Source organism: Hylobates moloch, unplaced genomic scaffold (genome assembly GCF_009828535.3).
Source record: "Hylobates moloch isolate HMO894 unplaced genomic scaffold, HMol_V3 SCAFFOLD_3, whole genome shotgun sequence".
NCBI lineage: Eukaryota > Metazoa > Chordata > Mammalia > Primates > Hylobatidae > Hylobates > Hylobates moloch.
The window spans coordinates 32,802,700-32,814,314 of NW_026652278.1; the positions used below are offsets into that span (position 1 = coordinate 32,802,700).

The 11,615-nt window shown below is 39.9% G+C and overlaps 1 protein-coding gene across 5 annotated transcripts in view; it reads right to left on the reverse strand.

Annotated features, from left to right (window-relative positions):
* Positions 1–10,688, reverse strand: part of SLF2 (SMC5-SMC6 complex localization factor 2) — a 52,979-nt gene extending 42,291 nt beyond the window's left edge. For 2 of the 5 annotated variants that reach the window (XM_032180119.2, XM_032180109.2), the window contains exons 1-4: positions 10,401–10,688; positions 7,615–7,658; positions 6,353–7,086; positions 5,217–5,274 (exon numbers count right to left, since the gene is read on the reverse strand). In XM_032180119.2, coding sequence (XP_032036010.1) covers positions 5,217–5,274; positions 6,353–7,086; positions 7,615–7,658; positions 10,401–10,540 — 976 coding nt within the window. In that variant the 5' untranslated portion in view covers positions 10,541–10,688. Of the gene's footprint in view, positions 1–5,216; positions 5,275–6,352; positions 7,087–7,614; positions 7,659–10,149; positions 10,354–10,400 lie in introns of those variants that run through there. The other 3 variants (XM_032180130.2, XM_032180147.2, XM_058436088.1) reach the window with 3 other exon arrangements.
* Positions 10,689–11,615: the final 927 nt, after the last annotated feature.

The following is an 11,615-nucleotide window of genomic DNA, read 5'->3' on the forward strand; positions in this document are numbered from 1 at the left end:
GACCTAGGACTACCTGGTTGCAGAAATGTAAGTAACACTTCTACATTTAAATGTATAGTACCTTAAAACACATATAGGATAAACACTTGAAGGCAGATAAATGTTAATTTCTCATTAAAAAAAAAAATCACGCTGTGTCCCAATGCAGTATGACTGGTGTACTTACAAAAGGGAAAATTTGGAGACAAAGACAGACATGCACAGAGGGAATACAAGGTGAAAATACACAAGGAAAAGATGCTATGTGACTGGAGTGATGCAGCTGTAAGTCAAGAAATGCCAAAGATTGCAAGCAAACACCAGAAGCTAGAAGAGGTAAGGAAGTATTCTCCCCTAGAGTTGCCAGAGACATCATGGCCCTACTGATACCCTGATTTCAAACTTCTAGCTTCCAGAACTGTGAAACAATAATTTCTGTTGTTTTAAGCCACCTGGTTTTGGCACTTCGTTATGGCAGCCCTAGGAAACTAATATAAGCTATATTTATTATAGCCCCATCCAGAAGTCCTTTAATAACAACATACATTTGAATGAACCAGTTTTTAAAAATTCATATTGTGGGCTGAGCGCGGTGGGTTGCACCTGTAATCCCAGCATTTTGGGAGGCCAGAGTGGACAGATCACTTGAGGTCAGGAGTTTGAGACCAGCCTGGCCAACATGGTGAAACCCTGTCTCTACTGAAAATACAAAAATTAGCCGGGCATGGTGGTGCGTGCCTGTACTCCCAGCTACTTGGGAGGCCAAGACAGGAGAATCGCTTGAACCTGGGAGGTGGAGGTTGCACTGAGCCGAGATGGCGCCACTGCATGCCAGTCTGCGCAACAGAGCAAGACTCCGTTTCAAAAAAAAAAAATTCACTTTAACCTGGTGCAGTGGTGTGTGCCTACATAGTCCCAGCTACTCAGGAGGCTGAGGTGGGAAGATAACTTGAGCCCAGGAGTTCAAGACCAGCCTAGGTACCAAAGCAAGACTTCACCTCACAAAAACAAAACAAAACCAAAAAATTCACTATTTGTGCAATCAGTATTCCCCAAACCAGATTTCCCTAAAGCAGATTTTCTGCACATGGACAGATGTCTCCACTCCCCAAGAGTTTGCTTTAAAAACCTAAAATGGCTGGGCACAGTGGCTCATGCCTATAATACCACAACTTTGGGAGGCCAAGGTGGGGGTTCGTGAGGTCAGGTGAAACCTTGCCTCTACAAAAAGTACAACCCCCTCAATCCCTTCTCTACTTAGAAAATTTCTTATCTTTTGGCCATGTCCAGCGGCTCATGTCTGTAATCCCAGCACTTTGGGAGGATCACTTGAGCTCAGGAGTTTGAGACCAGCCTAGACAACATGGTGAAACAGTCTCTACAAAAAATACAAAAATTAGCCGGGTGCGGTGGCATGTGCCTGTAGTCCCACCTACTTGGAGGCTCAGGTGGGAGGACTGCTTGAGCCCCGTGAGGCTACAGTGAGCTGCAATTGTGCCACTGTATTGTGCCAGTCCAGCCTGGGCACCAGAGTAAGACCTTGTGTCAAAATGAGTAAATAAAATAAAATAAACCCTCCAAAACCAAACTTGAGAGGCAATTATTATTTGGATAGCTTGATCAATATATAATCTGAAAAATTCAATTTATAAAAATGAAATTAACTAATTAATAAACAAATGCCTTTATCTCTGTTCTTTTACAGATATCTCCCATTACCCGAGGAAATCATTCCATCCCATTCAGTTTTCTGGGGTTAAATGTCTTACAAAAAGGACAGGGGTCACAGGATGAGAAATTAAATGACTAAACAAAAGAGAAGATTTGGGGTACTGATTATCATACTTTAAAGTATGGGATTACAAAAAATGAGCTACAGAGCTGCCAGTTTGAGTTTTATTCCATTTTTCTAGAGAAGTCAGATAATTTAAATATAGCTAGAAATGAGGAAAAATTCCTGCTTTGCTCAGGCATTATCCAGGGTTGATCCAGGAGGAGACAAACACTGTTTGTGGAAGATGTTTAGGATAAGTCAGCTTATTAAGGGGTTTCATCATCTAGAATTAGAGAAAAGTGAATTGGTACTGCAGGTAGGATCCCCTTTAGCAAGCTCTTCAGGTCAGGTGATTAATTGCAAAATGTTCATAATTCTTTTTGTATCCTTTGTCAGCCTGTAGAGAATAGTTTTATAGTTTTTCAAATATTTCAAATATACTAATACATAAAATATTCATATAAGAGAGAGATTGAGTTTGTAAAAAGAAAAAAAGGAGGCTGGGCATGGTGGCTAACGCCCGTAATCCCAGCACTTTGGGAGGCTGAGGCAGGAGGATTGCTTGAGCCCAGGAGTTCAATGCTGCAAGTGAGCTATAATCTCACCACTGCACTCCAGCCTAGGAGACAGTGAGACTCCATCTCAAGAAAAAGGAAAAATCCAAAGGCCATTAATAGGTGATTGGTTATTAATCAGTTATGAAATGTACTAGCAATGGATTAAATTTCCCCTCAGAATTCAGCCAAAAGACAGAGCTCTAGAAGACCAAAGGGCCAAATGCCTATTCTAACATTACTTCTGAAATCCCTGAACTTGTAATGTCATTAATGACTGCGTGATTACATACATTACCATGACAATTCAGTGTATTAACAAGATGAACAAGACATATCATTTGGATTTTTATTTTTATTTATTTATTTTTTTTGAGTCTGAGTCTTGCTCTGTCACCCAGGCTGGAGTGCAGTGGCACCATCTCAGCTCACTGCAACCTCTGCCTTCCAGGTTCAAGCAATTTTCCTGCCTTGGCCTCCTGAGTAGCTGGGATTACAGGCTTGGGCACCATGCCCAGCTAATTTTTGTAATTTTAGTAGAGACGAGGTTTTACCATGTTGGCCAGGGTGGTCTCAAACTCCTGACCTCAGGTGATCCATCTGTCTTGGCCTCCCAAAGTGCTGGGATTACAGGCATGAACCACCGCGCCTGGCTTAGATTTTTAATAATTTGGCTATCAGACACAATAAGCATTCTTCATGCTATCTAGATTGAAATATCCCCTTGTCCTTTGCATGTTGAAATTCTGTTGATGTTAGTCAATTGAAGTATAAATGTATATTTATTAAGAGTATAATGCTATAATTATTAGTGATTATGAAATACATGCAAAAATATTAGTAATAAAAATGTAAGTGAAGGCAACCAACATAAGTCAGCCTCTGAAAATACATAGAAAGCATCTTTTCCAAGCAGTACTCAAAAACTTTGCTAGGTGGGATTATATAAATGAAACTACTTTAGCCATCATGAATGAAATTTGCAAATCCAGGAAATGAAAAGATTTTTTCAAATCTTAAGTCAGAGAAAAAAGAAAAGGAATAATGTGGTAGCCACACCACCAGCAGCAGCCCCTTATATAAAATATTTTGTTCTTCTATTAACTTTGGTGCAAAGTGATCATGTATTTAGTATTAAAAATGTGCAATACAGTGAGTGCAGAAGCAATCTCCTGGCTGAGAAATTCCTGTTCTTCTACAATAATGTCAAAATTCACTAAAATTTGGTCATAAAATCAGCAACATTATAAAAATTAAATAAACAAAAAACACATAAAACTTTAGATTTATTCCTGTATCCTAGAAGTTCCTTCTATAATGGTACAATATGGTTTCAGCCTTGGCTGAAGATTGATTTTACTAGTTGAGAGTTCTTGGTCAAAATGCAATGCACCTCTAAAATATAAATAAAATGAAGGAGTAGATGAAACCTGAAGGAGGAGTTAGAACTGTCTCTCTGTACTTTGGCTTTTCCATCTCTAAAAGTAAACCACCATATAAAGTTATGAAGTTCAAACGAATTAAAAGCACATAAAATGGCATAGCACACAGTAAGTACTCAATGAAAGTCAGCTATTATTATCATGTCCAATGTATCTTACTGAATGTGGGAATTTGTTTTTCAAAATGTATAGTCACATCAGGAAAAAAGTCAGATACACTAGACTATTAACTGTTGTTAGTCGTGGAGACCTTTCATTTCTTGTTGCAAACTTCTGCAGTGTTTGCTTTTTTAATCTTCTATTTTCTCGTTTTAAAAAAAGATAAAATGTACTGAATTAACAGATTTGCTATTTTATATTTTTTTCAATCAATAAATGCTAAAAGTACAAACTAATGTCATGTAGATATCCTTGAAATTTAATATTAAAAAGGGATCCTTGGATTTGAAATATTAGAGAACACTGCTTTTTATCATGGTAACAGTTTCAACCTTATACAAAGCATCTTCAACATAATACCAACACCTCAGTCTATAATTCCATGATTATAAGATTATGTTTCCTGGGGGCCCAGTGCGGTGGCTCATGCCTGTAATCCCAGCACTTTGGGAGGCCGAGGTGGGCAGATCACGAGGTCAGGAGATCGAGACCATCCTGGCTAACGTGGTGAAACCCCGTCTCTACTAAAAATACAAAAAATTAGTCGGGTGTGGTGGCAGGTGCCTGTAGTCCCAGATATTTGGGAGGCTGAGGCAGGAGAATGGTGTGAACCCGGGAGGCGGAGCTTGCAATGAGCTGAATCGCACCACTGCACTCCAGCCTGGGCGACAGAGTGAGACTCTGTCTCAAAAAAAAAAAAAAAAGAATGTTTCCTGATGTAGCCAAGGATTCAGAAGGAAACACTGAATACCAGTATGAGAAACATACTGTTATGAACTCCTGAAGAAGGCAGAAAAGATTCAAGACAGATTACAAATTATATGTACTAGGTCAGGTGTGGTGGCTCATACCTGTAATCCTAGCACTTTGGGAGGCCGAGGCAGGAGAATCGCTTGAGCTCAGGAGTTTGAGACCAGCCTGGGCAACATGGCGAAACCTCGTCTCTACAAAAATACAAGAAATTAACCAGGCATAGTCGCCCACATCTGTAGTCCCAGCTACTCAGGAAGCTGAGGTGGGAGAATCATTCGAGGCCAGGAGGTCAAGGCTTGCAGTGAGTCGTGATCATGCCACTGCATCCCAGCCTGGGTGACAGAGTAAGACCCTGTCTCAAAAACAAACCCAAATTATAAGTACTAGATTCAGGGACTATTTTTTTAATATGATTTTATGAAACTCTTAATTAATATGAGACACTGAATTCATCCCCAAGAAGGGAACTGCATATTTAAACAAATTTGTTTTAAAAAGCAGTGCCATTAAAATGGAAATTTATTCAGAAATCCAAAAATTTAATTTTGATTCTACCTGAAGTAGGTTCCCATGAATCAGAAGAGGATCTTTTTCTTGAGAGATGTCCATTTTCCTATGAGCAAAATGAGATAAAATTAATTAAGTGTTGGAGACAGTAAAGAATGTGAAGGCATTCTTCCTAACATTTAAACACAGATTTCTTGATTGAATAAGGCAAGCACCCATATTTGGAGGTAAAGCCTAATGTCTATAATAAAATATTTAAAGATCTTAAGGTTTTTGTCATAAAAATTAAGGGCATTTGTATCATAAACATGTAAAAATATCATAAAAATGAAGTCAATTTTCATAATGCTGATTTACATTTATATCAATAATTCAAGAATATTATATTAGAACACTGTATTTTTGAGACAAGGTCTTGCTCTGTCACCCAGGCTGGAGTGCAATGGTGTGATCAAGCTCACTGCAACCTTGATCTCCTGGGCTCAAGCGAGCCTCCCACGTTAGACTCCTAAGTAACTAGGCCAACAGGCACATGCCGCCATGACTGGTTATTTATTTATTTACTTTTAGTAGAGCCAAGGTCTCGATATGTGGCTCCAGCTGGTCTCAAACTCCTGAGCTCAAGCAATCCTTCCACCTAGGCCTCCCAAAGTGCAGGAAGCAGGAAGATCGCTTGAGGCCAGGGGTTCAAGGCCAGCCTGGGCAGTATAGGGAGACCTGTCTCTACAAAAAAATACAAAAATTAGTCAAATATGGTGGCAGGTACATGGAGTCTCGACTACTTGGGAAGCTGAGGTGAGAGCATCATTTGAGCCCAGGAGTTTGAGACTGCAATGAGACATGATCATGCCATAGCTCCAGCATGAGCGTCAGAGCAAGACTGTCTACACATAAATAAATAAGACTATACTTGCCTTAAAAAAAAAAGAATGCTTACTTTTCTGACTAAAAAAGATCTTTGTTCCTGGTCTGAAAAAACTAAGGATAAGAAACACTGCTTTACTAAGTTCGATGAAGGGCAACTGGAGGAAACCTAATGAAACCAGCTTCTACACAAAATGTGCATAAGTATTTCCTTTAGGAAAGACATCAATGTGATGTAACAACTCTTAAATATTTTTAAATTTAGTACTCTAAATATGATATAGCAGTAGCAATGCTAATTCAATAATTCTTACACATACCACATTTGATAGATTATTCTTTCCAGGTATGATGTCACTCTGTTTCCTTTGTTCCTGCCTTGGTTTATATTTTCTTTCTATACTAGAAGATTTTAAGGAAAGATTGCTTGCTTCTGAGAAAGAATTCTCTGAGTTGATTCTCTGCTCCATTTGCTCCTTTCTCAACCTCTTTAGTTCTCGTTCTCTGCAGTAAGAAGCTAGTGACAACTGGAATTTAGCTCCCAATGGGCTTTCTCCCGGGTGGTGCCTGGACAGGCTGCTCCTGCTGCTAAGACTTCTGGAGCTGTTCTTGAAGATGTCAGCTTCTGCCACTGTGGTCTGCTTTTTGGAGTCTGCATTGGTTTTGCCTCGATCTCTATCACTCTTCTCATTATTTTCATGAATGAATAGTGACTTCCTTCTCTCTGCGGATCGATGTTTTTTCTTTGGTGACTTCATCTCCTTTGGCAAGTGATATGAAGAAGGAACATAGATATTTGTTCCTTTGGCTAAATATTTGGAGGCCAGTGACACACAAGGCCGACGTGACTCATGTATACCATGATCTTCATGGTGCTCTTTAACACCTTTCATGAAAGCTTCTATAATAGGGCTCTTTTCTGGTGGCACCCTTTTGGGTTTAGATTTTTTTGGTGAGGATAGTTTCCTTTTAAACTGCTCTGTCCCAGTGATAGACAATCTACTTCCTTCATATTTGATGTTTGATTTTTGTGGTGAATCCAACATGTGTCTGTCTAGCCAATTAAAACACATACAAATTGCATGTTACTAAAATATTTAATATTTATCTAAATTATTAATGTTTAAAATACAAATTAAACTAATGTTACCACAAAGTTTTCAAACCAACAACTTGGATAATGATACACACTTTATTGGGGGGTATAGGAGAAATTAAGACATGATTTATTTGTTAAAAGCCTTAGTTTCATAAAGCTCTCTTTTGGTACATCATATAACCTCCCTATGGCTCTATAAATTACTGTGCTAGAGAATCAAAATAGTATGTATTATGAACATTAAATTTTTGACTAGAATAATATTTTAAATGTAAGAAAACATAACAGCAAAAAGACTTTCTTCATGATATTTAGAACTTCTTGTAAATTTATCCTTGTAAAACAAAATACTGCATCTTCATTTTATTTCCAATTTTGAACACTACGTTTACTAAAACAGTTTAGAGTAGGTTTTAAAGTTGAATCTGTCTCTCTCCTCACCCCCAACATAGCCCACAAAAAATGCATCAACAGTGTACATACCTTGTTTTGAAGCTGGTTTGAAGAAATCTATAATTGACTGCTTCCTGAAAATAAAAGCATAATATGGCATCATATAAGCAAATATTAAAACCTTCACAATTCAGATTAAATGGAGAAAAGTTAGATTTATAAAATAAAGGCTGGATTTCACTATTTGGTTTAACTAATAAAGTTCTGATAATGGTAACAATGCTTTGCTAAACTGTTCATTAAAAAATAGAAAATATAACGTATCACTTCCTATAGGAGTTCATTTATAAAAATACATCTGAGGTTTATATTATTTATAGTACTTAAATAGGTAAGACTGGTGTGTAGACCCAAGGAATTAGTACAGAGTGCTTCTTAAGACTGAAACGTTCTCAGCTACATGGTAAAATGCAACATCTTGGGTATCAGCATATGAACCTACTTGTTCTCTGCAGACATTGATACAAAATAACTACTTAGTATCTAAGCACAGCTGCGTTTTAAAATTTAGAATAAAAAGCTAAAAAAAACCTCAATAGATGTATGCCAAATTAATAATGGGGATTATAAAAATAGAGTAAAACTTGAACAGACTCTCATAACAAGAGTAGAACAGTAGATGGTAGAATGGCAATATAGGTGATTTGGCTGATCTAGGGAATCAGTTGAAGAGGAGTTTGCTGGACAAAGGCAGAAAAGAAAAATACCAAACTTATGCTACCCTCTTTATACATTAAGATGCTAATCTAAGTAACAGCAGAAATTAGAATGAGTTGTCACAACTAGTTTCAAATTCTTAATTTTTTATCAAAGAATCCTTAAGATAGTTACAAAAATAACACATTGCTTGGGAAAAACACAAGGAGAAAAGGAAGAAAGTTAACAAGAATAACAAAAACCAAATTAATTTTTAAGGATTTCTGTACCGTAAAGACTGGATTTCATTATCTGGTTTAACTAATCAAGTTCTGACATTGGCAATAATGCTAAAGTGAAATAGGAACCCATTACCAGAATTCGTATTCTGATTTGTTCACTGTACTTAAGAGTTGTCAGCTGCAAAAAAGGGGATGTTATGATATGCTGAACAAAAAATTAACTTTCTGGTAAACTTTGCTAAAATGTATCATTTTACTGAAAGAGAATAAGCTATAGACTATTGATTTCCCTAAACATTCATCCACTATGAGGTTGGAATGCTCAGTGAAAATTCCAACAATTCAAGTTTCTTGAAGGTTAAGCTTCTTGTACACTTTACTGGTCACATTAGAAGAGCAATGCACATCTTTACTGGTTTACCAAGTCCATCACGCTTGTTTTGAGATGTTGGTATAAAAGCTAAGTGCTTATGAGATGAATATGAGTGACAGGCTATGGAAGAATATATGTATTTGTTTACATAAATTATACTAGGCAAATTAACTCCACCAGAGTAAATGCTGGAGGTTCTGCAAAGGGGAGAAGGATGATACCTTGTTATTGATTGAGGAGAGATGGGAAGGGACCCAGAAGCAGCTAATTTGTTGCAAACAAGATAATTCTAAATGCATTTTACTAAATGTAACACTGTATCTCTTTCCTAAAATATTGGACCTCAGACTCCTTTTTGATTAATACACCAGAAAGAGAAAAAATGGTTTTGGGTAAAACATACAAGAAACCTGTAAAATAACCATGAATGTAACTTTCAAGAGGTAGGTTCTCTAAGTTCATATGCACACAAATGTCCACTGCTTATTTAACTGGCTAAAAAACACACACACACACACACAATTGTAACAGTTTCACAAACCCTTATCTGAACCTTCTGGGGCCAAATGTGTTTTAGAATTCTGAATTTATCAGATTTTAGGAAGGGGATAACTTGGATGTATTATGGAAAGTCCCCAGTGGGGTCTCGTGCTGCAACCTGTAATCAAATCCACTGATATTTCTGCAGAAAAACATGAATATTCACACTTAATGGGATAAAGACCACAAACAGCCTTACATTAGTTTCAGTCAGAGCTGGCTGCCAAACAAGATGTGGTGCCAAACTTACTGAAAACGTTTGGTTTTCCTAGCTTTCTGGCTTTCAGAGTTAAGATAAAGGATTGTGGGCCTGTACTACAGTATTAGAACATGAATATTGTTAAAACTTACTACAATTTAACTTAAAATAAAAGACAGTACCAAGTTCGTAGGGAATTTAAACATGTTTTATTGTCAGAGGATGTCATTAGATGAAACTCCCCATCTCATTACATAGCTCCCACAAAATCTTTACAAAAAAATTAGCCTCTTGGAGAGGCGTGAAGTTACTGAAAAAGAAAACACGTCACATTCCAAATCTGCAAGTTCTTTTAAGTATGAATTAGCGTGCACGCTGGACTACAAAGTAATTGGTGGAAGGGATTCCCTCATCACAGGTTACATAATTTCACCCACAACATAGAAAAGGTTTATATTACTAAACCACTAGGATCAGTAGAACTGACAACGTACAGAAAACGATCTAAATATGCATTAAGCAGTTAGGGTCCCGGGTCAAACTCTTGCAAAGGAAAAAAATCACGTTCTTTCTACCTAAGGCGGGTTCTCCGTAGCTGTCCAGGCTGGTGGTCACTAGACCAAGAGCAGCTGCCCAACTACGGAGAAGCAAACTCCAACTCCCAGAAGCCCCTGCGCGGAGGCGGGGCGGGGGTTTGCCAGGCCCCGAAACTCCAACGCCTGAGCTCGCGGAGGACGGCGGGAACTGGAAGAGCGGCGGTCTGCAGCCCTCCCCTCATACCCTTGCCCCCGCGACCCGGCCCCTTCTCAAGCCCTCTGCACGGTACCTGTCCCCAGGACTCTCTGTTCTCTTTCCCGCTGCAGCATGGGCGGTACTACCGGGTCTCAGATGGCAGCGCGGGGGCGACGACCCCGGGGCTGGGGATGAGGGGAAACCTGGCCTAGCGGGCATGCAGCGCCTTGTCATGTCGGCGCCGCTGGCGACGGCGGCATGAGCCGTGGCTGGAGAAGCTGGGTGCGTGGTTGCCGTCTTGCTGCTGGGACCCCAGGAGGCTGTCGGAGCAGAGGTGGGCGGCACCCCCTTCTCTCTTCATGGCGGTTCTCTCTTCGGAAGTGACTCCGGCGTGAGCGGGAAGGAACCTGAGGACCAGTAAGGGGCGGGTCTTAGTTTATGAGTCACATCTTGATTGGCTGGCACGGTGGTCATTTCGGTGGTGGCGCAATAGGAAGCCGCAGCCCCTCTGGAGAAGGCGGGGCTTGGGGACGGGGGAGGAAGAAAACTCCCCCTCCCACCCCGTCACATGCACCGAGGGCGCGCGCCTCTGATCCCGGCAGCCTCGGCCTTGGCCGGCGCGCGGGGGCGGAAAGGCGCGGGCAGCTGCTGGCGGACAGCTGGCGACACCCGCCTGGTTGAAGGCGAGGGGTGAGGGTTTGCTGAAGCAAACCCGAGCCCGGCAGCTGCCTTCTTTCGGAATGGCCAACACTTGGGCTTCCTGTGTCACATAATTGTGCCTCAGAAATCCGCAGTTGTTCATTACATCGTCTCTTTAACATCTTAGGCCAAAGTGCCGTAATACTGTCACGATTTCCTGAGGGATCTGCACAGCGCGATCCGAAGACTTGTCTATTCTACGAGGGTTCTTGTTGAGTGTCAGCGGTAGATTTTTTTTTTTTTTTGTCTTTAAGAAGAAGAAAAAAACCTCAAAAAACTCCATTGGAATAAAGACAGTTTTTAATCCGCAAAAGCATTTTGTTTCTCATGAGTTACCATGCAGTCTCTGCAGCCGGCTTCCTTGGAGATTTTTTTAAAGGAACACAAGGTCAGCTTTCAATTGTCCATGTTAAGCGTGGGCAGCATAGATGAGTAAAAGCTGCCTGCAATCTCCAACCCTCCTTTGTAAAGGGCTTGTGCTCTGGAGGCTGCTAGCCATGGTTTTCCTTATAAACCGAGAGACTGGTCAGAGTATCTCTGAACCTTAGCCTCCACATCTGTAAAATGTGCATTTTACTCACTTTTCTGGGTAATTGTAAACCATAAAAGA